The sequence below is a fragment of the Coturnix japonica genome, chromosome 8, assembly GCF_054131305.1.
Source record: "Coturnix japonica strain WE chromosome 8, WE-NBRP24, whole genome shotgun sequence".
Classification (NCBI taxonomy): Eukaryota; Metazoa; Chordata; class Aves; order Galliformes; family Phasianidae; genus Coturnix; species Coturnix japonica.
In genome coordinates, this window is record NC_140670.1 from 22,056,499 (window position 1) to 22,082,004 (window position 25,506).

The 25,506-nt window shown below is 50.5% G+C and overlaps 2 protein-coding genes and 1 long non-coding RNA gene across 13 annotated transcripts; 2 read left to right on the forward strand and 1 right to left on the reverse strand.

Moving 5' to 3' along the window:
* The first annotated feature begins 1,167 nt into the window (after positions 1–1,167).
* Positions 1,168–3,689, forward strand: LOC146759984 (uncharacterized). The gene is made up of 2 exons (XR_014948726.1): positions 1,168–1,411; positions 3,326–3,689. It is a non-coding gene; the product is annotated as an uncharacterized LOC146759984 (long non-coding RNA).
* A 1,220-nt stretch (positions 3,690–4,909) lies between these two features.
* Positions 4,910–13,431, reverse strand: C8H10orf95 (chromosome 8 C10orf95 homolog). Of its 6 annotated transcripts, none has more exons than XM_015866984.3 (2): positions 13,294–13,431; positions 4,910–6,427 (listed from the first exon to the last, which is right to left on the reverse strand). In XM_015866984.3, exon 2 carries the CDS (start codon positions 6,362–6,364, stop codon positions 5,690–5,692), a length of 675 nt encoding a protein of 224 aa, XP_015722470.2. In that variant the 5' UTR covers positions 6,365–6,427; positions 13,294–13,431; the 3' UTR covers positions 4,910–5,689. The 6 variants fall into 6 exon arrangements, with proteins under 6 accessions (XP_015722470.2, XP_015722469.2, XP_015722472.2 ...); XM_015866983.3 differs by lacking the exon at positions 13,294–13,431 and adding an exon at positions 11,948–12,064; XM_015866986.3 differs by lacking the exon at positions 13,294–13,431 and adding an exon at positions 11,829–11,942.
* A 679-nt stretch (positions 13,432–14,110) lies between these two features.
* Positions 14,111–25,106, forward strand: SLC68A1 (solute carrier family 68 member 1). Of its 6 annotated transcripts, XM_015866975.3 has the most exons (10): positions 14,111–14,171; positions 15,090–15,193; positions 17,679–17,947; positions 18,374–18,453; positions 18,987–19,436; positions 20,351–20,468; positions 21,437–21,533; positions 22,277–22,448; positions 23,045–23,238; positions 23,411–25,106. In XM_015866975.3, the coding sequence occupies exons 3-10, from the start codon at positions 17,756–17,758 to the stop codon at positions 23,662–23,664; spliced, it is 1,557 nt and encodes a 518-aa protein (XP_015722461.2). In that variant the 5' UTR covers positions 14,111–14,171; positions 15,090–15,193; positions 17,679–17,755; the 3' UTR covers positions 23,665–25,106. The 6 variants fall into 6 exon arrangements, with proteins under 6 accessions (XP_015722461.2, XP_085410784.1, XP_015722460.2 ...); XM_085554658.1 differs by lacking the exon at positions 18,987–19,436; XM_015866974.3 differs by lacking the exon at positions 15,090–15,193.
* The last annotated feature ends 400 nt before the right edge of the window (positions 25,107–25,506 follow it).

A 25,506-nucleotide genomic window follows, 5' to 3' on the forward strand; every position in this document is an offset into this window, starting at 1 on the left:
GGCGGGCGCAAGCCGCGGCGGGAACGCGCGCCGGGAACGCGCGGAGGGGCGGGAACGCGCGGCGGGGCGCTGTGAGCGCGCGTGGGGCGTGCCCGTGTCGTGCAGCGGATCCCCGGAGCAATATCCCCCGCCCCTAACCCGGCTGTGGGGTCAGTGCCCAGAATCCCAGTGTGAGGCTGCTGGGATGAAGGTCCTTCAGACTCCAGCCCCTGGCTCAGGGGGTCGTTGCCATTAGAGCAGGGTGCGGGAGCTGAGAGCTGAGCTCACGGGCTGTGGCACTGGGTGGGTCCCAGGTCTGAACCTGTTCTAGGGCCCTTCCAAGCAGGAACACGGCTTTGTCTATCGGGGAAATACCCGGCTGGGACTCCCAGCCCTTCCCAGCACGGCTGGGGGGAAAACAGGAACCTGGAGGGGAAAAACAACCCAAGAAACTCCCTTCCCACTGACCACGCTCCCAGCACAGCAAGAACGAGGAGGCTGCTGGTTTCCTCCATCCTGTGTGTCCCTGCTGGTCGTTTCCATTTCTTCCCACTCCTGTAGGCTCGTGAAATGTCACCCAGTTTCTATCTGTGTGGCCAAAAGGATGTGAAAAAAGTGACACGGGACAGAAGCGGCTCCCCGGGTGGAGGGGAGCTGAGGGGGGGCTGCAATATGAGCAGAGCTCTTGCTGTGCTCCTTGAATTGGAGATGCTGGCTGTGTTAGGGATCTGTGTGCTAAATCCCTCGGATCCATCTCACACACTCAGGTGCAAAGCAGCCGCCAGCAGCTCGGTAATCTCAGCCCTGCAGCCTTCCGGGTGCTTCCTGCCCTGAAACACACACAGCCCCCAAAGGCACAAACACTTGGCAGATGTCAGCAGAGCACACGGGCACTCACAGCCCAGCCAGCAAGGAGCACCGGTGCTGCCTCCCACCCGTGTACCCTTTTCCCGTATTGATGTATTTGCCTGTTGCTGTAGGAGGACAGGGAGCGTTGGCTCAGTGCTGCAGCCCCTGCCAGCACCCTGCTCTCACTTCCAACCCAAAGGGAGCCCCGGGGGACCTGACATCGAGTCTGAGCAGAACAATGGTGGGGTAGGAGAAGCCCCCCCGCCCTGCAGCACTGGGGGCTCCTGGCCGTGCCCGAGGGAGCAGCCCCTGTTCCCACATCTGCCCATTTCCCGGGTGTCAGAGCTTCCTGGATATCGCATCTCCCCGCAGCTGCCTCCCTGGCACGGGGATGCCGGTCTCTGCCTCCCACGGTTTCCCCTTTTCTCAGAAATCCTGGAAACCAAAGGTGAAAGAAGTGGGTGGGAACCCCGCACGCTGCCGTCCAGGAAGAGAAGTGAGTAAGTCGGCTGCAGTATTTAACGGTGCCTCCGCCGCACGGCTCGCAGTCCTGATGCCAGAGAGACAGAGCCGGGAGCTGCCGGTAAGTGCCGGGGTTGAGTGCTGCGGGGTTGGGGGGCTATGCCAGAGCCACAGCGAGAGCTGCTCCTGCTCTCCCTCCCATGAGCCAAAGTCCAGCTGTGAGCAGGGAGGATGCATCTTGCTGCAGTCAGGGTGTTGCTCCAACATGGGCTGTGGGGAAGGAGTTAGCAGGTCCACAGGTCTGAGTTTCTCCTGCCTGACTTCAGTTCTAGCTGCAGCTCTTGGGGCAATCTGAGGAACCAGAGCCACCCCACTGATATTTAACATATTTAACCATGGAGTGGGGTGTTTGCGTGTAACTATTTCGGCAGACTTCCTGAGAAGACAAAGCAGGACCATCTGTATGGATGTCCCAGTGCCAAGGGTGTACAACACCCACATGACACTGCTGCCTGTGAACGTCCTCTCCAGTCAGTATCTCCAGCACTAGTCATCTGGCACTGCCAACATGAGGGCACTGCTTCTTTATCAGCCTGGAGATGGGATACTGAGAGGCAGAGCTCAGAGAAGAGCCTGGCACAGGCAGCACATAGGATGCTCCAGCATCTCAGCTCCCCAAAGCCCCTCATAGGAACCAGCCAGACAAGTTCCTGCCTCCCGCAGGTGCCTGCAGTTCTGCACCCCCAGTAGTGCCTCGGGGATGCTGCGTTGTGGGGATGCAGCTTGCAGGAATAGCCACAATCAAAAATGAAGCACAGCTGGAGCTGTTTGTGCTTCAGCCCCCATGTGTTTCCCATCACACCCAGGTCAAACTGTCCTGGTACTTTGGATGATGCCCAGGCCCCACAGTCAGGATACCAAAATCAGGTTGCCTGGTGCTGGCCCTGCTTCATCCAGGCACACCAGGGCACAGGACAGGGCAGAGCACACTGCTAGGCATCCCATGTGGCCCCAAGGCCATCACCTCCCCAGGGCTGCACAGGGAAGGACGGGGACATCTCTTGGGGTATAACAAGGGAAGACATGTCAAAGCTGACCTCCATCCTGCTATTCTACCTGCAGCCCTTCCTTTCTCTTGGAAAATCAGCACACAGTGGAAGCCTAGTTTTCCCTCCCCTCTGCCTTCTAGTCCCCCTGAGCAGTGGCTGCTCAGAGCAGCTGAGAGCTGGAGGCAACCTGAAAGACAGCACTGCCAGGGCCCTGAGCCACCTCTTCCAACTGACACAGTGGCAGCAGAAGGCACCCTGCCAGGACAGAGGGTTCACACTGCCCCAGCTGAACTCGGGCTCCCTGCAGGCAGACTTAAATAGATCCCCACGCAGGCTGCTGAGCCACCACAGAGCTGAAATCTCTGCCGGTGCTTCAAGGCCGTGTGTCATTTCCTGCCCCGAAGCCGGACTGTCAGAGCTGGGGGCTCGACTCCAGCCTGCACCCCTCCCAGCTGCGCTCCGACCACCGTGTGCTGCTGCCGTCAGCACCGCACTGAGCCAAAACGTGTCTCCCATGCATTCAGAAGCCAGCTCCTGGTTGGGCTGAGAACGAATGTCACTTAGTGAGGACCGGCTCTGCCCCCTTCTGCCGGCAGCAGCTTGGTGCTGCTCACCAGGTCCCTGCACATTCCCCTCCACTGCCCACCAGCACAAGCTGCAGGCAGGTACATAGAAGTCCTAAGGCACCTGTTCCTGATCACCACATCTGGAAGAAGCAGTAATTCTCCCAGCATACTGCAGAGCTCAGGGCTGGCACGAGGCTCTATAGCAGCTCCAAATGACAGGGAAGCACTGGAAAAAAGAAATACCAGCCAACTTCAGCAAGGTTTCCAAATAAAGTTGCAGCTCCCTGTGCTGCGTCTGGGGCAGGGCGGTGCCAGAGCCCCCTCCTTGCAGCAGCTTCCCACTGCAAAATCCATGTCAGCTCTTTGCCTGTGCTGTGTCATCAGCACCGTGAGCTCTTTGCTATTTTTCCCTCCTTGCAGATGGAGAAACGGCCACATGGGGCAATGGGAAGCAGTGAGGACTGGCTGCTTGGCTTTGAGAACTGAATTCCATAGGCGTTAAAGCATCCAAAAATGCCCTATGGATTCAGTTCTGCAGTTGGGCAGCAAATAAACCTTCAGGAAGAGAGAGGAGCTGAGTGCTGTGCCTGCAGGAACGTGCACGGAGATCCCAGCAGGGATGGAGGTGAGTTATGACCACAGTGGAAAGCCCCACGGTCAGAGCTGCTCGAGGCAGAGGTCATTTGTTGCAGGTTTCCCTGAAGGGACAAAAAACCCTGCTACAAAATGGTTCTTCCATCTGGAAGTGGAATGGAACTTAAGGAAATAAACGTTGCTGCCTCCCGATGGTTGTAAGCCTGTGCTAAAAATACACATTGTCAACACAACAGCCTGGGTGTGCCTCGAAATCAGATTCCGGGCAGCATAACCCAATAAAACACGGAGAAGACAAACAGGCCAGGCTAAGGCTATGGGCCATGCCTGCTTCCTGGGCTGTCCCCAGCAGGACAGGGCATGCCAGGCTGTGGGAGCAGAGACAGGCAGTGCTGCTGCCAAGTATTCACACAGCTCAGCAGCATGATTCCATAGAAAGCTTTTCTGGACACAACCAGCTCTTTCCACCCATCTGTACTATGACCCTGGGAGGCTTTGGCCAAGTTGAAGGAACAATTTCCATTAAATTATGTTACAAAACTGTCAACAGAAACAACTGGGAGAGTGATATTTGGGGTAACTGATGCAGGTTTTGGCAACTTACGCAGCATCTGACCACCATTAGAAGACAAGCCCCCTGCTCCCCATTCCGTCCCTTAGATGTACTGCTCTGCACCCGCTGCAGAAGCTCACCTAGCACAGCACAGCCCCACCTGCACCAGCTCTGTGATGCTGGAGAAAACCCACAGCATCACATCTGAGTCCTGCATCGCCACATAAGGATCTAGAAGTGCAAGCTTTGGGATTACTGCTTAAACTGCTGCCCATCAGATGGTGAAGGGACAACTGCCAGCCACTGGCAGAGCCAACTCTGGCCCATTCAGCAAGGCCCGTTGCTCACAACACAGCTAGGGAGCAGCAGTAGCTTGATTTGAAGATTCTGTGACAGCTTTTCTGGCTCAGAGCTCCCACCGCTTCATCGAGCAGCAGAGCTCACCCATTTCAGAGAAACAAATGGAACAGTTACATTAAATAAAAAGAAAGAATCCACTTGCTTTTTCCCTATAGCAATTCAAAGCCACCAATGGTCTCCAGATGCACTCTCACAGGCTCTCTCCATCAACATGCTGACATGGAGTGCTGCTTTCTTTCCTCCCATTATGATTGGGAAGCTCATCTCTAATACAGCCTGTTGGAAGGAAACTGTAGGGGGGAAAAGGGCTACATTTCTGGGGCAGCTCACTGTTGGGAGTGGGGCTCAGTTACCAACCAGCAAGGCAAGAGACACACAACTGAAGGAAGACAACTGCAGAGGACAAGATCCTGATTCATAGAAAGGTTCCAGAACAGGTTGAGAATTGTTCACAGCTAAAAAGCAGGAAAAAACAAAATAAAACAACACTATCTACATTCTTTTTTTGAATTGTTTATTTATAATCATTTAAAAGGCACAAGTTTGCAAGCAAGTCATTCTCAGACCCAGGACAGCAGCTGTGGAGGTGCCACAGGACACAGGGCTCTGCTATCTGCAGCAAGGCAGCACCCCCAGCCAGAGCTGGGCCAGACCCAGTAGAGAGCCTCAGGCAGCCACTTCAGCCAGGGGGAATGAGCACCAGGTTACCAAGTGTAAGAGGATCAGGACACCAAGATCTTCTGCCAGAGTGTAGCAAAGTGCTGTGTGCAGGCATCACACCATAAGTACAATGGTACAGCCATAAAACAGCAGTGATGATATGCAGACAGTTACTCTTCACGGAGCCAGAGAACTGCTCTCCCCTCTGAGACTTGCACTGCCTTCATCTTAAAGGAAATCCAGTTTTGATCTCCTCAGGTGAGTGCCAGGGAGGGATCCAGCTCCCAGGACCTTCCCCTGGACAGTGTAGGAAGAGGATCTTCTCACCAAGGGCTGCTTTCTAGGAATCCCCTTTCAGTCTGTGGCCACCCAACCAAACCAGTGATAAGTAAACATCCATTCCAAAACCATGACCAAAGAGCTGATCTGATAGATAAGTGCCAGGTGGTTTCTTCACAGGACAGACATTGTGCATCAAACAGGTGAAGCTGCCATAAGCTTGTGGAGGACACAGAGGAGTTAAAAGCCCAGGGGAGCAGTGGCACCCCTTGCTTGAGCTGCTTTCCAGCTGGCTCCCTGGGGCTGTGGAGCATCCATTTATTGTGAGACCAATCACATCAATGTCTCTGTTTTTTTTTCTTCTTCCTGTTCCGGTCCTCGCTGCTGTCATCTGCTTCGCTGGCGCTGGGGGTCAGAGCTCTCTGGATGACATTTTTCTCCACTGTGTACTCCTGCTCTCCTACCTTGGGGTCTGCTTTGACTAAGAACTCCCCCTTCCGGTAGGTGATGGAGACATTGGTCCGTGGGTAGGTGCCATAAACCCTCCGGAGATCATCCTTAACAAATTCTGGGAGGTCTTTCCTTGGTCCAAACACCTTTCCAAGCCTCCCCCACTGAAGCTCCCCTCTCATGGTGAAGCCCTCTGGCCACGTGTCTCGATACTGGTCTGACCTCTGATAGGCAGCATAGGGATTGTAGTTTGCATAAGGATTGTACAGTGGGACAGGGACCACAGGGGGTAAATGCCAGGTGTAGTACGGATGGAAGTAGGGGTTGGAAGCACTGTACAAGTGGTGATACTCCACCTGACTCCCCACATAGTCAGGGTAGCTGCTTCTGTCTACCACAAAGGTCACGGGGCGGCTGTAGAAGTTGTGCATGTAGATGGGAGGGAACATCGTGGAGCTGCTTGGGTCTTCTGCTCTCCCAGTGCGCAGTGGTAGGTAGGTGTAGGCAGGAGATGGGATCATGGTTGGACAGTACTCCCGTGGTACAAAGCCAGGCTGGTACATGGTACAGGGCGTGAGGCTTTACAAGAGGAATACTTGGCCAGAGCAGGTGCTGAGTTTCAATAGCTGTGAGGACAGGAGTGGAAGAGAAAAATCTTTCCATTGTTACAGGCTCCCAAACCAGGCTGAATAGGGAGACACATCTAGCATTAATGAGAGGATCTCCCCATTCCTGCAGGCTATCATACAAGCAGGTCTGTGTCCACATCCACAACTCCTCTGGCAAGTCCTCACATAGAGGCTTTTCACTTTGGTCTCACTGGCTATTATTATGTTCAAGGGTGCATTTACCCTGAGGAAATCTACCCCACAGCTCAGTTTGTCCTCACCCTGCCCTTAGAGGACCAGATCACCCCCCAGGGCATTGAGCAATGACCTCCCATGACTCATTCTCTCCCCCAAGAACCAGGAAGGGAATGCACACATACAATACTTCAGGTTAGTGTTTGTTTTAAACAGCTTGCTGCCAGAGATGGGAAGAGACCATGCACATAGCAACAAGGTTTTTTTTCCCCTCCACTGCTCAGAACCTTCACCCTTAACCACAGAGTTGCCACATGCCAGCAGCTCTCACTTTAGCTAAGAGAGTAAACTGCCTTGACTGAGGTTTACCCAGCACAGTAGGTGTCTGGTAGGAGGAGGGCAGGCACCATGCTCCTGGGCCTCCTGCCCCAAGGCAGCCTGTGCACTGTGGGATGGTGGAGGAAGCACTACTTGTGCAGTCAGACAGGAGAGCTGACAAAAGGAAGCAACATGAACAGGGAGAACAAAATGAGGACCAAGAGCAGTTGGGAGAGCTCCAAGGCAGCAGTCACATACCCAGCCACAGACATCCCTGGAAGCAGATCACCCTGAGCAGGGTGCTGACAGCTGACATAACCCAGAGAGTGCTCCAGCCCCAGGGGTAGCTGCAGAGCTGCCTGGGCAAGTCACAGAGGCTGTCAATACTGTTCCAAAGCAGCCCAATGCTGCTCTGTTCCTGCTCCAACCTGTCTGCAGCCTTGCACCCTCAGGGGCTGAAAATGTGGCTCATCTCACCATTACACCAGTATGTATTGCTCACATTGCCCCTCGTGCTGCTCCAGTTTCCAGAGGCTGGCTTAGGGAGAACACAGCTGGAGCAAAGTCCTGCTGGACTCTACAGAGCTGAGTGAGGATGCAATAAATCACATGCATTCAGAGGCCGTGCCAGCCTGCTTGAATTTTTCCCCACACTCACAGGGATGGTGAGCAAGTAAGACTTCAAGGAGATAAGGCCAGGCCATCTGTAGCCAGAAGGCACCAAAAGCCAGGTGCTGAAAAATCAAATTTCAGTAGCACTCCCTGAGAGAAGGGTCCAGCCCCATCCCTCCCTTCTCTTCTTCCTCTTCACCCGTTTCTACTTCCATTGCTGTGAAAGTACTAAGTGTAGGAAGGAAGCACCCAACAGCATGAGCTGCTTTTCAGGAGCAGCAGTAGGGAAAAAACAGGAGAAAGATCAGCCTTGTTTTCCTTCAGGCTGTTACCTATTACCTTCACTTTTGTGTCAAACTCTGCAGAACTTCATTAAAAAACAAAACAATTGGAGCACAAAAGAGCAAGCTGGGTTCTGCTCTCTGCTCCTTAACCAGGAACAGCCAGAAGTGCTCACCAGCTTCCCACTGGCACAGGGGCCAAACCAGAACACCAGGACCTGCAGGGAGCAGCAAGGAACTAACCAGTAAGAAAGATACCAGCAAGAGACAAGGTTCTTCCCTTTAAAGTCCTTTTGACCTTGCTAGAAGAGGCTTCAGCCCCACTTGGCTGGAGCTGAATGAGGAGGTTCCCAAGAATGTCACAGCCAGATGAACACAACCACTCTGGGTTTGGAGAACACCCTACTTCAGGCTGTCCCCAGCTTTGCCAAAGCTGACTCCAGCAACTCCCGGTGCAGCTCAAAGAGCCCAACACACCACCACAGCTTCCCAAACACTTGGTCTGCCAAGCACAGCTTGCTTTGGTGCCAGCTGACACAGGCAGAGCCATAAGGGAGAAATTGCAAAACATCGGTGATACAGAGCCACAGAACGCTTGGTAGCTCAAGTGCAGAGAAAACTGTTTCACCTCCCTGTTACACAATTACTTGCTGCAGGTGTTGAATCAACCACTAATAACACCCAGCAGCCCTCCCGGCCTGTGTTTGTAGCAGCAGCAGTTACTTCCTAGCACTACAGAAGAGCTGGCTTTGCTGGACACTCCCTAAGGTAGAATTTTGCTGTCCCCTAAAGCTACTTTTAATTCAGGGAGCTGTTTGGTTACGGCATTCTGGGATACAAGAAAACGACTGTGTGAGCTGTAGAAACCCAAGGAACACAGTCAAACCCAGGTCACACTGCATAGACTCTGAGAAGTGAGCCTGACTGCTGCACTAACCAACAGAGGTTGTGCCACTGTACCATCACAGAAATGCCCATAACACGCCTGCAGATTGCTTTCACAGAGGCAGATTAGGAGATTCCCCTTAGCTGCTTTTTGCTCTCTGCTGTTCCAGCCCCCCCAGCTTTCAGACCTTCCTGTCTTTCTTCCTGCCTTCATCCCCTCTCCACCTCACAAAAATAAATCCACACCACAGATCAGTCACCATTCCCTGTAGCGTCTCCCAAAGGTACAGGGACGAGCGCAGTAAGAGCAATATTTTCCCCTAACCAAGAGGATGGAGAAGTTGTGTTATTTCCAGTTAATCTCTATATTTTTGAGCAGACTCGGCAAAATTTTTGCCACGTGGCAAAGTCTCAAAGGTCTTGCTAGGAAAAAAAGTGGGGAAAAAAGGAAGCTTTAGTGTTTCAGATTTGCACTCCAAAGCTCTGGTGACAGCACTGCATGCTTATCCTGGTAGCTAGAAATAGCTTGTGAGAGAGGATTATAGCAAAGCATCTCCTTATTTTTCCCTTGTAATTTCCTTCTCCTGCCTGCCAGAAAAGATCACTCTCTCTGGTCAAGGTCTCTGAAGAAAATCTCACTCCAGGGTAAGACTCTTGGGTGCTTCTTCGGTAGGGGGAGAGGGAGAGGAGAGGAAGAAGCAGAGAAATCTTACAGCACAATACAACACTTGGTTCCTCCATCATCAGGACCAGTTGGCAGGACAGGACACTTGGATATCTTCCCATAGGGAATGCTCCCACTCAGCCAGACGTGCCTGGCAGCAACACAGGAATTCCCGTAAAGCACAACAGCTTGGTACAGAGCAAGCTGGCTCTTCTGGGTCTTAATTTTTAACTAGGAGCACAAATTCCCACGCTTGCTTCATCCCGCAAGCACTTCCAGGTTTTGCCCCTTTTCCCAAGGGGAAAAAAAAACCAACAGCATCATAGATTTTTGCTACACTCCCCAAGACAACAATAAACCCACACGGTCCCAGCAAAGCTCCCCAAGGAGCAGTAAATACTTTCCCAAGAGGTTCTCACATCATCCCTGAGGCATTAAGATGTACTTCCTGGAAGAGATGAACTCTTGTAGCATCTTGAAAGGCATTTAGTGCAGCAGTGGAGGCAGACACACCAGCTGATGCAGCACAGCAGCTGAGACCGAGCAGGCAGCTCAGGAGGAGCTTGCTGCTTCAATCTTGCACCCTGGATATCACCGTGGGTGTGCTGAAATATGCACAACACATTTCCTATAAAGCCACAGTGCATGTAGCAGCAATCAGCCTCCAGGCAGCTGTTACACAGTGCCTCTCCACACCAATTATCGTAAGATATTTCTGGATGGAAACTTGTTGGAGCAGGAGAACACAGCCTTCACTTCAGAGGGGTGAGGCTGTTTGACACACCCCCTTGTAGTATCTGACAGCGATGGAAGAGAATCGATACTGAAAGCAGCCTGAGAACAGCCACCAGGCGTCAAAGGGCTTTGCAGAGATGCACAGGTACTTGGAATGAAAGCTTAACATTTCCCCCAAAGAGCAGTAGATCTACAGGGTGGAAAAGGTTTGAAGGATTAGATGTGACATTATTACTAGAATCAGGAGAAACCCACCAATTCAGGTAGTTTTGCACATTTCTTCTGAGGACCTGTCCAGGATATTTTAGTGGGATCTGGGTTCAAGGAGTGCTGCAGGAGGTGGGCATTGCTACAGCCCCTGCTTATCTCATTTTCCAAGCTGGAAGGCAGCAGACACCTTCACCTTGTATGAAGGACAGGCAGCAAAGCAGAAGATTCCTCTGAGCTCTGACAGTGCCAGTGAACCACAAAGAGGGCACCAGCTGATGCTGGCACCCATGGCAATAGCAGTGAAGATATTGGTCATCCCTTGCAAAGACTTTCTGAAGAGGAAGCAGATCTGTTTCAGCTATTCAAAGCAGCATTCCCAGAAACACTGAAATCTAGTATAGATCCGGCATTTGGAGTCTGTGCAAAGCACAGGGTCCAGATGAGGTCAAAGCAGCGGGAAAAGTTCCTGGCATTGCAGAGCAAGCCTTTACTTGACTATGATGATGCAAGAGCCTCTCCCTTGGATACCTCTGCCCAAATAGTGGTCAAAAGGCAGCAGGCTGCTGGCTAAGGGAAGGCTGGAGCAGCCAAACCCTCCTCCTCCTCTTGCTGCAGCTGCTGGATAACAGCATCAGAACAGCTGCACAGCAGTAGAAGGGGCAGGTGACACTTCAGGGTTAGCATCAGCAGGGCTCCTAGAGTCAGCCCCACTCACAGCCAGAGCACTCCTAAATACTATTGCCATTCATCCACCCACATAGATTCTGGGGTAGCTTTCCCAGTGCTGACCACACACACACGCATGCCACCCCACTTCTTCTCCTTTGTCTGCACAGCTCCTTTTCCCACGTTCTAGTTTCTGGTTGACTGAAAGTCCCACCACCAGCTTCACTTTTCCCTGTAGGCACCCTTGGCATCAGAGCCATCTTCCTCACCGAGTTCAGGTCTCTGTGCCACACCTCAGGATCTCAGCCTGCATTTCTGGAAGCCACCAACTCTCTTCCAGAGACAGACCTGTTTCTAGAAGCTGCTTTCAAGCACTGTTTTCTTCAGTCTACGCTTAATTGCATTCATGGTCCCAGGGGTCCCCTCCATGTTGAAGAGCAGCTGGCACAAAGCACAACCTCCTCCTCCCAAAGTTCATTGCATAAAGTTAATTCGATGCCCATCTCCTTCACCCACACATCTTTTCAGATAGAAGGTCTCAGTTAGTTCAGGCTTCCAAGATCCTGGATGAGCCCCTTGCTGTCCCTTCTAGAACTAGCTCTCCCCCTTTAGATTAAAGTTCCAATAAACTGATCCAAGAGGTGTTACAGATCGCTCACTCCAACAAGTCAGCTGAAGAATCAATAACCTCATTAACACACTGCTAGTAACTCTTTGTTTTTTATATCATTCTGAGCACAACTAAAGACTTCATTAGAAGCTTTAACAAACCACACACTACAGACACCAAATTACAGGTGCACCTCCCTTCCCTCCCACCATAACTCCCTTGCTCTGCTCTCCCACACCAAACCTTGCTGACTGGGGACAGACTGAATCCAGTAGGTTGTCCAAGGAGGCCACTCCAGCACCCCAGCAGGTTTGGGTCCCCAGGCTAATTTAAGATCTTATTTCTCTCATTTCAGTACTCACTTTTTTGCCTTGCTCAAGCCTCCGCTCTTCCAGCAGTCCCTTCCTAAACAATCAGTCCACCCCTAATCACTCCTTTCCCATTGGTCTCAGTTTTGGTACATCCATAACCAAGCCTACTCTTCCTGATACCGTTACCTAGGCAATCTCAGCCTTATATGGCATTACTGATAGGGTCTGGTTGGCCTTGCAAGGTTCTGCCCTCCAAGAGTTGCTTCAGACTCCCCTGTAATTATCTGATCACAGCTGTTGACTTTACACAAGCCAAAACAAATCCTTCAACTTCAGCCTTGACTCCCTTTCCTAGCTCCAGTTACTTACAGAAACCTCTTCATTGTACATAGACAGTTTGCATAGCAGAACAATAGGCTATATACACTTTTTTTGGTACTTTTGCACCATCCTGCTCTCTCAGCTGCTTGATTACAAGCCTTTACCCTGTAAGTCTTCTTAGGAGAGCTAACTGGTTTGCTGCAAAGGCCTGAGGTCCAGAATGATTTCATGCTCACAGTACATCTCTCCCCTGCCAACAACCAACAACACAGCGAGCAACTTGTACTTCAGCTCTGCATGCATTAACTACATTTGGCATTCCATTCCCTGCATCCTACATAGGAGCTGCATTGTTGAGACAGAAGGAAAGACTGAGTCATTGTAGTGGACCCTCCATAGCATCAGTGCCCAGACAGGGAAGGAAACAGATTATCTCCAGAATTCAGAGTTGCACTACATATCAATCTTTGAGCTCAACTTTGCTTACAGGAATGCATTTTCAGACACCCACAATATGTTTCTAGCTTAAGTTCAAGCTTCTGAGACAAAGTTAGCTGTAGGAATACAGCTCTTATTGTGCCACTAAGACAAACAGCTACAGCTTCTGTAGATCTGGGATTCTATAGAATATAGATCCCCTTTTCAACTTCCTGCTGTTAGCTTCTAGACAACCAAAATATAATTTTTAAGTAGTGTTATTTATTTTATTTTTAATGGAAGAGAAAATGCAACTCTGACTCCAAGAACAGAAAGAGACCTACATCATTTTTCCTTAACTGAGGGGCTTATATCCTATCACTAACAATAACTTAAAATAGCACCTTTCACAACCAGGAGGTACTTGGAAAGTTACAGGCTGGATCAGTACCATAAACCAATACCCCAAGCCAGCTGTACATGGATTTGCCTCTGTTAAAGAACAGAGGATGCATAGAGGTGAAAGGGAAAAGCAACCCAAACAAATCTCAGAGCTGCTCACTTGCAAGCTCATAGCAGCAGCATTGCTTCACCATTACAACATAGTTAAGTCTTTAGCATACAGATAAGTGTATAAACGAGATTCTCAGCGTACTCACTTCCTGAAGGGAGAAAATAGACAAAATGATGCTTTTTCTTGAATCAAGAGCCAGGAAGAGCAGGATACTCTGATGTGGGGAAGGCAACGTCCCTGTTGTTGGCAGCACACTGGGCAGAGGACGCAGGCACAGCACCACACCTTGCTGGAGCACACACCTGCACTCCTCCCACACTGACTGCCCAGCTGGGGGAGCAAAAAGGAATCACCGAGCTACCAAAGCCAACATGAGACATATAACCTCACAGCAAGGAAATGCAGGAGCAGGGCTCAGCTCACGTTTGTACCTCTGCCAGCCCTGTAGGCCCATCACCACCACCTGTGCTGCTTCATGGGCTGCTGCTGGGCCTGCTGCTGGGCTGGGCACCTCCATGGGCCCCTAATTGTAAGAGCTGCAATTAACCACCTGGCTTCCATGACTTTATTAAAGCAATATGGTTAGGAAGCTGCTGCTAATTGTACCATACAAAAACAGTAGGTTGTTGTCCAGTGTTGGATCAGAGCATGGGCTGCAGGGAGAGGCCAAGGACACGTACACCTCTTTGCTCCAGAGAAAGCACTACAATCTGAGCTTCTTCTTTCTTATATGTCGGACAAGGTAACGTAAAACGAGCGTTGAAAGACGTCCCAATGCAGCTGGTGACTAAAGTGATGGGAAGGGCCGCCCTCCGAGCAGACCATAGAGCAACAAGAGTGACCGGGCTAGAAGGGCCACAGAACCACTTCCGGGAGGTCCTTTCCTCCCTCGAACAATATGGCGGCGGGAGGGGCGGCTTCGTTTGCCAGGCCGCAAGATGGCGTCGGGGTGGGGTCGGGACGCTCCCGGGCGCGCATGCGCGGCTGTGCGGTTCGGTGGGACAGCGCCGGTACCGAGCGCAGGTAGGAGGTACCGGGGGGTGGGGGTGGGTTGGGGAGCGGTACCGGGCAGCCATGATGTGTGTCCGTGTTTGCAATGGAGGTTTGGGGCCTCGAATCTCAATTCTCGGCCTGTGCTTTGCAGTGCGGCCGGGCCGGGTTTGGGCTGTGAGGGAATGGCTGCTGCTGTGTGGTGTTCATCATAGCGCTGAGGTTCCGTGTCAGCCCAAAGGGGTGGGGGGTCTGTGGGGCGTTCATGGCTGTACACTGATACCGGGCTGCTGCTGGTTGGTTCTACAGAGCACGGGGTTCTGTGCCGCTGAGACCCGCTTTGAGCCGGTGGGTTGTCTGAGGAAATGAATCATTAACGATTGGAAGCGCTGCTGGCAAAATGAGTGTTGGTTGTGTTGTGGGTGTGGAACGACAGAGCTGGGCTGTCCCTGGGCTTTAGCTAATAAACCTCCCAAACTCCACAGTATGCAGCAGAGGCTGTGGGAGCAAGGGCAGGTGTATTGAGATATTAGGATATTCCTGTATTAGTCACACTGAGGTATTTAGGACATTCCTGTATTACTCACATAGTGGAGGATGCACTGGAAAGTCGTGTTGCTGTGGTCAGGCCTGCAGGTGGCTGCTTTGGTGTACAGGAATCGCCTGGCCCTGCTTCAGGGGCTGGATTGGGTCAAGATGCCCATACGTGGCTCTGCTGCCAACTCAGTACAAGTGGCTTCTGCTGTGGCATGTGCAGCCCAGGCACTGGAGCTGGTCTGTTCTAAAGCCTGAGGGCTGCTGAGTTGCTGTGGGGCATAATAGGTTGTGAACCCAGCTGTGAACCCAGCTGTGAACTGACTAGGAAGCTGGAACAGATTGTGACAGCTCCAAAGTGCGATGTGTTTCCAGCTGCCCTCTGTCAGCACTCTCAAACAAATGCTTTCCTGGTAGATGCTGCTCAAACATCCTCCTCAAAGAAGATAAGATCTGCAGACGTCACTGGCCGGAGCAATGCCAGATGTCAGACGCGGAGGTGGAAATGTTCTGGAGTAAAGGCTGGTTGCTTTCTAATTTACGAGCTTGTTCCTTTATGGCTGTGCGTTATTATTCCCTCTTGCAGTTCCTTTTCCCCTCACTTAAAAACTAATTCTGAAAAGTTCTGACTTACTCCGTGACTAATGCTCTGTCCCAAGGAAAAAGGTTATGAAAATACCACTGTGGCGAGCTTAAATAACACAGTGCTTTGGATGTAGGAACAAAATCTGCTTTTTTTATGAGCTACTATAATTTGTTCCTTTTCATCTGCGTGTTTTAAGATGAGGGAGTTAAAAAAGAGCCCAAAACTTTAATAACTGTCTCAACAAAGTGAAATCGCTTATGTATGTCAGCAGGGCTGCACATCTGTGGGGGAGTGATGGGGAACAGGAAGAGAGGAAGAGGGATGTAACCTTTTTTAAACGGTGTTGTATGGTACGGATGAGAAAACAAGGTGTCTCTGGAAACTTGAGCAGCTGCGGTGTGTGCAACTTGTGCTTGGTGAAGTGCCATTCAGATGGGGGGGGTGTGAACCTAACCCATGTTAGGTGTGCATCCAGTGCTTGGGATCTGGATGCACCAGGGTTTCAAACAGCCCAAAATGATGTTATCTGCCTTGTGCTCAATCCTGTTCTTGCAGGTGCCCAGTGCTCTGCTGGCACGATGTGCCCTTGAGCCAGTCAACTGCAGACAGTTTGTGGTGAGAGACATAGGGTTTATGGTTGGATCAGCTGCCCTAGCTCTGTTCTTCTTAACCTTTATCTTTATCCATCACAAATTCTTGATTCCTTTTCAATTCATGACCGTACAGAATGCAGTTTCCATTTGAGGCTCGTCAGCACGCCTGTCTTTAATTACACCTATAACTGTTCATTGTCTGGCTGAAGGCCCTTTGGAGCGGAGTCATCCTTTTATCTGGCCGTGGGTTTTGGTGCGGTGGGATATGGCGTGGTGGCTCAGTCCCATGAGAGCTCTGCAGTTGGATCCAATTGAGGTCTATTGCTTTGGCAGGGTCGATGCACCGTTTCAATCTAGTGATGCAATTGACGGGAACATATGCTGTGCCTGCTCCTGCTGGGCTAATTACAAGGAATTCCTTGGGCTGAGCAGAGCAGACAGATATCTTTTGTTTTTCTAATCTTGCCTAGAAGTGGTCAGGCTCACGGCTTCTGGGAAATGCTGAATGGAACTGCAGTTTCATCAGCTTTCATACCCAGCTGCTCTTCCCTTGCTCTGCTGTTTCTGCATGGGCTTGCTGTGGCTGATGTCGCAAGCGCAGGGGGATGACTTGGTGCATCATTTCCTGTTCCATACGCTGTTGTGAAGAGGTTCTCTGATGTGTCTGAACAGGGTGCGTGGCTCTGGAGGACTGCACTGGGAGCTGCAAGGGTCATCAGCTCCTTTATTTTGCTTCTGGCAGCATTGAGATAATGACCTTGTTATCACCTGTCATGTGAACAGAGCTTCTTGGGATGGCCTGAGCTGGGAAGCTGACTGACACTGATTTAAGAGCCTGTAACTTCTCACCAGATACTGAATGCATCCATCCAAAGAGATGCCCTGTGTTTTGCCTTTGTTCTGTAGCAGCTGGAGTGTGAAAGGGTGCTCAGCCTGAAGAGCACGGACCTCTGTCATGGGAAGATGATGTCCTGCTTTGGGGATGGGATTCCTGGCCATGAGCTGTGGCTGGTGCTGGCTGAGCAGTCCTACCTTCCCTTCCCCTCCTGCCTCAGCCCTCTGTGAACATACAGTGGCTTCTTCCAGGACACAACTACTGTTTCCACTTGCTTTGCTTCCATATATATTGCTGTTTAGCTGAAGCATCTTTATTTCAGCTTCAACATTCAGGCTGTCCCAAGATGTGCTGGACAGCTGCTACTTGACTTTGGGTAGCCCTTGTTGCATAATGGCACCATGTCTGCCGCGTTCCATCAAGTTCTGATCATATCCCTTCATACCACACAGCAGCAATGCTACTTGCCATAAATACCTCCTGTCTGAGTGAGCCCAGGTGCAGTCAGCTGTGACTGCCTGGGGACAGCAGCATATATGTGTGAGATTACATCAGAGCTGTTATCACTTTTATTTGGATGAAAATTTATAGTGGTACCATAAACGTCAGTCGTTAGGTCTGTGTTCTGAAGGCTGCTTTGTTTGCGGCCACGTAGCTTGATTCTTCCCTGACCTTCCCTTTAAAGAGATGGAAAGAACTAATCAGCTGACTGCTGGATAACAAAGAACATTAAAGTATAAAGGACAGGGCAGGGACAGTGTGCTCACAAAGAGACAGCTGCGCCGGAGCCTGGCCTCAGCTTAATGGAGCAGCTTTAGTGCAGCAGACAGCTTCCTGTCTCATAAATCCCATCCAATCCACTTCTGAACAACTCCTCAAAGCAATACTAATTCTGATCTCTGCTGGCAAAGATTTATCAGTTAATTTGATTCAACTAAGTTCATTTAATAAATTGAATCTGTATTACTTATTTCTTTTTTTCTCTTTTACAGGAGCAACAATGGATTGGCCCCAACAAAGATGTAACAGGTGCTGTGAGAAGACGTCCCACCTGAAATGGAGGTGATCCATGGAGCTGAATGCTGACCCCATCAACATGGGGCTGCGGCTGCTGGCTTGTGTCTTTCATCTGCCCACTGCAGTGATCTACGGGTCCTTGTCGCTGTTTGTTTCCATTTTGCACAATGTATTTCTCCTCTACTACGTGGATACCTTTGTCTCTGTTTACAAGATCGATAAACTGTCCTTTTGGATAGGAGAGGTTAGTCTTCTGCATGGATTCCTGCTCTTGGGAATAAGAAATTCTGAAGCTGAATCTGGTCCTTGCTGCGTGTAGGGCATTTGTTGTAATGGTTGCATTCTTCTTTGGAAAGGAAACAAAGGAGTCCTCTGAGTGCTAATTTGGGCTTTGCAGTTTTTCCCACTTATGTAAACAGAAAACGAGCTGGGATAGAAAAACTGGGACTTTGTGCCTGTGGGAACATCGGAGTGTTTTACTGGTATGGAAAACCACTGGGTTTGCTGTTAGTGGCTATTGCCCCAGACAGGTGTCAGTGCAGAGAAGGTGTGTGAGGGGATCCTGTGATGTATTCACTGTGCAAGCTCAGCACTGCTCCATTCAGTAACAGAAGTGCGTCTTTCCAGAAGCTGTTCTGTGCTTTGTTTCACTGTTCTGTTTCTTTCCTAGACGGTGTTTCTGATCTGGAACAGCCTCAATGACCCTCTGTTTGGCTGGCTGAGCGACAGGGTGTTCCTTAGCACACAGCAGTAAGTTGTGTTCTAAACAGAAAGTATAAGCAAAGTGGTGGGAAAGGATAATTATTTCCTTTTATAATTATTATTTTCCTTTTTATAATTGCCTCAAAGTTGTTCTCAAGTTCTTTGGATTATGGACCACTGTTGACCATTCGCATTTCTCATGTGCTTACTTCAAGCTTTTAATGAAAATCATGATGTGGCTTCCTGCATCTAGTGACAATGGTTTAAGTGTTGGTTGAAATAATCATAGTGCTGTGTTATTAGGGAGCTCCTTATTTTAGAGGAGGAAGAAAACAAACAACAAAACAAACAACAAAACAAAGATTTTTATTTTTTTTCTTTTCATGCTTCTGGCCTTCTTACACCCATATTTTTTTTGTGTATTCACATATTAGCTGAGAGTTATTTGATGTGGGTACTTGTTACGTGACCAAAAGCTGTGTTGATGTCTGGACCTCATAGACAACTTCCTTAGAGAGCAAGGATGCATGATTGTGCTGGGTTTTGTCCAGGAGCCTAAAGCTTTTTGTCTTCTGTTGCAGGCCAGGAGCAGAGATTTCTTCCCCAGAAGTAGTTCTGAAGAGGCTCAGAGCACTAAGCCACAATGGCCCACTCTTTGCCATATCTTTTCTGGCTTTCTGGGTTGCCTGGACTCACCCTGGTTTGCAGTTCCTTCTCTGCCTTTGCATGTATGACAGCTTTCTCACCATGGTTGACCTCCATCACAACGCCTTGCTTGCGGACTTGGCAGTTTCAGCAAAAGACAGGACTAGCCTCAACTTCTACTGCTCCTTCTTCAGTGCCATAGGCTCGCTCTCTGTCTTCATGTCATATGCAGTATGGAACAAGGAAGACTTCTTTTCCTTTCGGATATTCTGTATTGTACTGGCCTTCTGCTCCATCCTCGGCTTTACCTTGTCCACACAGTTGCTCCGCCAGCGATTTGAGACTGATGGGAAGGCAAAATGGGACCAGGAATCAACCTTAAAAGAGTACGTGTCATCAATTCCCCAGCAGGTGACAAAGGCTTAACTTACATCTTTAGAGTCCTGTTATGTGCTGTAGCAAATTGAAGAAAGATCCAGGACAAGGCAAACCATTACTAATTATCTGCAGTTCTTGTCTGTTGACACAGTTTTCAGAATCACCTCTGGCTGAGGTCAGTCTGGCTTCTAAGGCCATCTGAAAACAGGACAAAACTATCTTGTGACACCACCAACCCAAACTGGAGGCAGAGCCCTGACCTGCTGTGTGGTCTATCCAGTGTTTGGAACATGAAATGAGTTAATATCTAGAGCACCCATTGCAGCCTGTGAGTGGCAATATGTCAGAAGCAGCTTATCATTAAAGTATTCCTGCTTGAGCATGAGGCCACTTTAATGCACATTTCCTGTTTAGTAGGACAAGCAGAGATCTCTTACCTTCTTGCTCACTTTGCCTGCCTGGCAGTGGCTGGGCTATATTGCTGAAACTAGATGCATAATGACCCAGTTCAGCTCCTTTGCTTTTCTTTGGGCTGCCTCACTTGTCTCTTGTTATAAGCTACAAGCACTGTGTTCTACTAACAGCAGATCCTGATGAGACCTGCCAGGTGAACTAACTGCAGGATCTGGAGTAGGAGTGTTGTGGCTGATGTGCAATGCTTTTATCAACAGAAATTGTGGGTTCAGGAAACTAATGTTGTTTGGGAGATCTCTAGTGTGTTGACTTCATGTTGTTGAGGACAACACACTCTGGACTCTGCTGTTTTGGTCCAAGGAGAGGGAAGGTTTGAATAAGAGCTGAGGAGGGACAGCTTTGTGTCTGTGCAGAGGCTTTTCCATGCTTGTTGTAAAGGATTCGCTGCTGTGGACTGTTCTGGTTTTGTTTGTTTTAACTTTCTCTCACCTTTCTCTTCTCCCCGTAGGCTGTACATTGAGAAACTCTCTGTTCCCCAGGAGAAGAGGATCACCCTGGCAGAGTATCTCCAGCAGCTCTCTCGGCATCGCAACTTCCTCTGGTTTGTCTGCATGAACCTAATCCAGGTAGGTGCAGCAGTGACGTGCTGGGATTCAGAGGATGAACACGGTTTATGGCTGTTGGGTGATTCACATGCATGTCAGCTTCCCAGGAAGGGCAGGGGAGTTTCTGATGTCTGCTTGCTGTCAGAGCCTCCCACCCAAGCACACTGTGGTCCATCAGCCAGCTGGTAGCCACAGTCTCTACTTGTGAGCTGAGGACAGTTCCTGAACATTTGTGTGGTGCTCCCTCCTCTGCAGTGCAGGCTTAGTTACAGGGGACTGGTTGAGTTCTGCAACAGCCCATCTGGGATGCAGGAGCACCAGGCCTGGCTTGTGGTGGAGAGAGTTCAGGACTACAGTTTGCTGGCTTGGCTTTCCTGGGGCTCGTGCCAGTGTTCTTACTATATCCATCTGGATCTACCTGCCATCTGGCTTTTGCAATTTCTGTTTTTCATTCTTTTAATCTATTACTGCTAAATGCTGTCAGCCTGCTCAGCTTTCCTGAGCTTGATGTGCTGAAATCAGAGCTCTGTCTCCCCAGGGGTCCCTCAGTTCCCTTCAGGCTCTTAGTGCTGGTTTGTATCTTTGTGTTTGAGCCTTGTAGCCTCATTGTTGCCGTCCTGGCTGCTGCTCCCACCTGCCATGGCACTGCCTCCTCCTCCAGATCCCTGTGGCCACTGTTGTCACCTCCTTGCTGTTTCCTGCCCCAGCAGTGCTGTGTGCTGCATGTGTGCTCTATGAGCTTGCTAGTGAGGAATGCTTCAGCAGCTGGGATGTGGTAATTGACCCCAGGCAGCCTTGTGGTCTCAAAGCCTACCATGCTGTAACCTCCATAGCCAAGCTCTTGATTTGCTGAAGTACTTGGGGCCCATCCTGCACGATCGTTTGGCAAAAGACACTCATCTCTTGAGAGTCTAGGGGCCTCTTAGCTTTTTCTGTTCAGTCTTACTAGTGTTGCTGCTTACCAACTTGTTTGTGCACTGCTTTCACAGGTTTTTCACTGCCACTTTAACAGCAACTTTTTCCCTCTGTTCCTGGAGCACCTGCTATCAGACCAGATCTCTGTATCTACTGGATCCTTCCTCCTCGGTGAGTCTTAGAAGGGACTGGAGGGAACATCTGAGTCCGAGCCTGGCCTGATTCTGGATTCTTTCTTTGTAAAATTCAGCTGGAGTGAGGTGTGCTCACAAACAGGTCTTTGGGCTGCAAGTTTCACACATACACACACTTCACAAGTTTTCTTGGGACTTCTGAGTCTTCTTTCCTGGGCACAAGAAAACTAATTTGGAGCCTTTTTCTACTGGTGGAGAGCATGTGCTGCTTCCTGGCCTAGACTCTGTGACTCCACACAGATATTGTTCTCAGTATGACATGTCTGCAGATACAGCTGGGAGGTGCAGCAGGGAACACGGCTCCTAATTTAGTCCCTCTCTGTGGTGTACAATATGTGTCCAGGCTGCTTCAGGTCTGTGGCAGACAGCCTGTAGGGCTGCTGTCGTCCTGGAAGGTTTCTGTGTGGGTCAGCTTTTGTCACGGTGTCCCATCTTGTTGCTGCTCCATGACAGAATCCCAGCCCTTATGTGACACTGGGCAAGTCTTCCCTCTTGCTTGGTGAAGGCCTCCCTCTGTAGGAAGAGTGTGTGCTGTGCCACAAAGCCACTGAACACATCTGCTACCAGCACCCCTGCTTTGTGTGTGTATGTGGTAGGGGGGAGTAGGGTATTCTGCATCACCTGTCCTCCCATGTCGGCAAGCTTTGTATTGTTATTGGTCCTGGGGGGACAGTGGATACTAGAACTCTCTCAAGCATTTGTGCTGCTGTCTCTCTTCAGGTGTTTCCTACATTGCACCCCATCTCAACAACCTCTACTTCCTGTCCCTCTGCCGCCGCTGGGGGGTTTACGCTGTAGTCAGAGGACTCTTCTTCCTGAAGCTGGCTCTCAGTGTTGTCATGCTCCTGGCAGGACCCGATCAGGTGTATCTGCTCTGCATCTTCATAGCAAGGTATGCACACAGCGCTTGCTTCCCTTGCTCTCTGGCAGCTGGGAAGGGAAGCGACTTGTCCCTGTGTCCCAGAAGGAAGAGTAGCAGGGTCACACAGAAGCCATGGGGCTTCCAGCTCTGGTGTCTCCATCTGACAGCTCCCATCTCAGGAGCAATCAATGCTGAATCTGCTGGCCGTGCAGGCAGCAGTGAGGGAGGCAGCAGCGTTCAGGCTCTGCTGTGTGAGAGGACAAAGACTTGGCAGGGCTGGTGGCTGCCTGGGCTGGTAGCAGCCCATGTCAGCTGCTGAGCTGAGCTTCCCTTTTCTTCTGCAGCCTGCGTGGAGTGTTTGCCCTCAGGATATGTGCAGCTGCCTCTTAGCCCCAGCCCAGTGTATCTAGCCCCCAGGCCTCTGTGTGGCAGGACCAAGTCATCACTGTAAGGCACACAAGGCTGTTCTTGCTAGAAGTGTTCCTCTCCAGTAACCAGGGTTTCTGAGAGCATTATTTAAAGTGTTAGGGAACCTTTCTAATCTCTCTCTCCACTTTCTCTGATCTTCCACCCACTCCTGTAACTTCTTGGTGCCCCTATTCAGTGCTTTGCCTGTTGTCCTGCAGCAACCGGGTGTTCACGGAAGGGACCTGTAAGCTGCTCAACCTGGTGGTGACTGACCTGGTGGATGAGGATCTTGTACTGAACCGCAGAAAGCAGGCGGCTTCAGCGCTGCTCTTTGGGATGGTTGCTCTGGTCACCAAGCCAGGACAGACCTTCGCCCCCCTGATAGGCACCTGGCTGCTCTGCGTGTACACAGGTAAGTGCCCTTGAGAAAGCATTGTGGCAGGAGTGGGCAGACCTGTGAGCTCAGTGCCCTCCAGTGTCTTGGGTGGATGCAGAGCTCTCTCACTTACAAAGCTGTGACTGGTCTCTGCATGTCCAAGCCCAGTCACAGTGTCCCATCTAAACAGACTGTTCTTCTACCTCAGGCTATGACATCTTCCAGCGTAACCCCTTGAGCAACGTGGTGAGTGCCCAGCCAAAGCTGGAATCTGATGCAGTCTTGGAGCCAACTCTCCGCCAGGGCTGCTTTTACCTCCTCGTCTTTGTTCCCATCACGTGTGCACTGCTGCAGCTCCTCACTTGGTCTCAGTTCAGCTTGCATGGGAAGCGTCTGCAGATGGTGAAGGCTCAGCGCCAAGGCCTGATGCAAGGCCGAGCACCGGAAATCAAGATGATCTAGGGATGTTTGTGCCCCTGGAAGTGCTTCTGGTTCCAGGCTGGTGCAGGACTGCTGGTAAAGCGAGGGGATTGCTGGCTGGGAAAGCCCCCATGTTTACAGTTTAACTGTGAAGTGCTGTGATGCCAATGTTTACTCATCCCAGGAGGCGGCCACAGGGAAAGCAGAGGAGTGTTGAGCATGTACTGGGCCTGTGATAGATCACTTGGTTACAGCAGTGAGAGCATTCCAACCTTGCTGGTCTGAGAAAGCAGAATTCCCAGGCAGGGTTGCAGCACGTGCTAGAGATGGTTGCACCCCTGGTGTGATGCCCCTCAGGCAGAGCAGGAAGTGGGGAGCAACTGGAAGCTTTTCTTCTACAGCCCTGTGGTATTTGGGAATGAAAGGAGAGGTTTCCAGGGATCAGGTGACAAAGGAGAATTAACTTCAGGAGGAGGTGAGATGGGAAGATCCTGAAGGCCTTTCCCAGTAGCTGGTACGACCTTTCTCATATTCAGTGCTATGGTTCTTGGACCAAATCTGCTCTTAGACTTGTTTCTGGGATAATATCCTGCACAAGATACGCAGACACTCCATTCTGTGTGGCCTTGTGCAGGGAGGTGCTGGGCTCAGAACCTGTATGTCTCATGACATCTTGTTGCTGGTGTTCATCCTTCCCCCTCCTTCAGCCCTTGCAGTCAGCGCTGTTACAGCAGTGCTTCCCACATTATCTGGTGGGTTCAGATCAGGGAAGGAGCCTGTAACACAGCAGACAAAACGTGCCCCTCCCAGGACTGACCCTGTGTGAAGCAGCCCAGTGCCTTCCCTTCTTGCAGGGGGAGAGCACAGCCTGGAGGAGAGAGCAGGTTATGCTTTTGTGCCTTCTATTCCACTGAGAAGCCTGTTTGACATAATGTGGGGCAGTCACAGGGCTGAGATTTTACTTCAGTAGGAGAGAAACATCCTCTTCTGTGCTTCCAAGAGCCCCGAAGGTCAGTTTTTCCTGGCTGCTGAGTGATAGAGCTAAGGAGAGGGGGAAGTTTAGACTCTTCCTGTGGCTGGGAGCAGATGGGGCAGATGGTGCCGAAAGGCCTCAAAATGAGGGAGTGTCTCCTCAGTCTTAGGGCTCCTCTGGGCAGGTAGAAGTGATGTGCTGAAGTAGAATGGGTAGAAGCCAGCAGTGCTCTGCCCTGTGCTTCCTGCAGGAGGTAGAGATTTGCTCCCATTTCTGCTGTTCTCCATTTTGTCACCTCCCAGGCCTTTGTACCAGGTTCCCTCTGCAGATGCAGCCCACAGCTCTGCTATCTTGCCTCAGGACGTGGCTGCCTCCTGTCTTGGACCAAGACATTTCTCTTGTGAGGCTCTTGTTGGTCTTACTGGTTCAATCATAAGTTATTTGTGTAGATTTTAACAAAGTTTGAGAATGATTATTCATTTCATAAATTAAACATGACTTTTTTTCTGTATTGCTGTGGTCTCATTTGAATTGGCAGTGGCCCCATCTGGCCCTGGGTGGGCTCACCTACCCATATAAACCCCAAGGTGCAGTGTCTCTTGCTGGGGTGGGAGGGAAGTAGGAGCTGCAATGGATTTACTTGGAGATGCAGCTGGTGGATGCTCAGGAATGTGCCATCCAGTAATGAAAGACAGCAGTGTATAGCCACAATTTTACTCTGGCCTTTCTCAGTCTGTGACTGAGAACCAGGTCCGATATGTTCCTGCTCAGTGACTTTCTAGCAGGTGGATCTGACATTTCTGGGTTCACACAGTGGTACAGGGGTACAAGCACAGATGCATGGGAGAAAATGAGATTGATAATCAAAGGAGTGGAAGGTGAAGTAGACACCCCTTTCCAGCAAGACTGGG

Bases quoted from the DNA above. Each gene is read 5' to 3' on its own strand.
- C8H10orf95 (XM_015866984.3), bottom strand. From the start codon at position 6,364: ATGTACCAGCCTGGCTTTGTACCACGGGAGTACTGTCCAACCATGATC.
- SLC68A1 (XM_015866975.3), top strand. From the start codon at position 17,756: ATGGAGCTGAATGCTGACCCCATCAACATGGGGCTGCGGCTGCTGGCT. The intron at 19,437-20,350 runs GTACGTGTCATC...TTCTCCCCGTAG, and splicing joins CAGGAATCAACCTTAAAAGA to GCTGTACATTGAGAAACTCT. The intron at 23,239-23,410 runs GTAAGTGCCCTT...CTTCTACCTCAG, and splicing joins GCTGCTCTGCGTGTACACAG to GCTATGACATCTTCCAGCGT.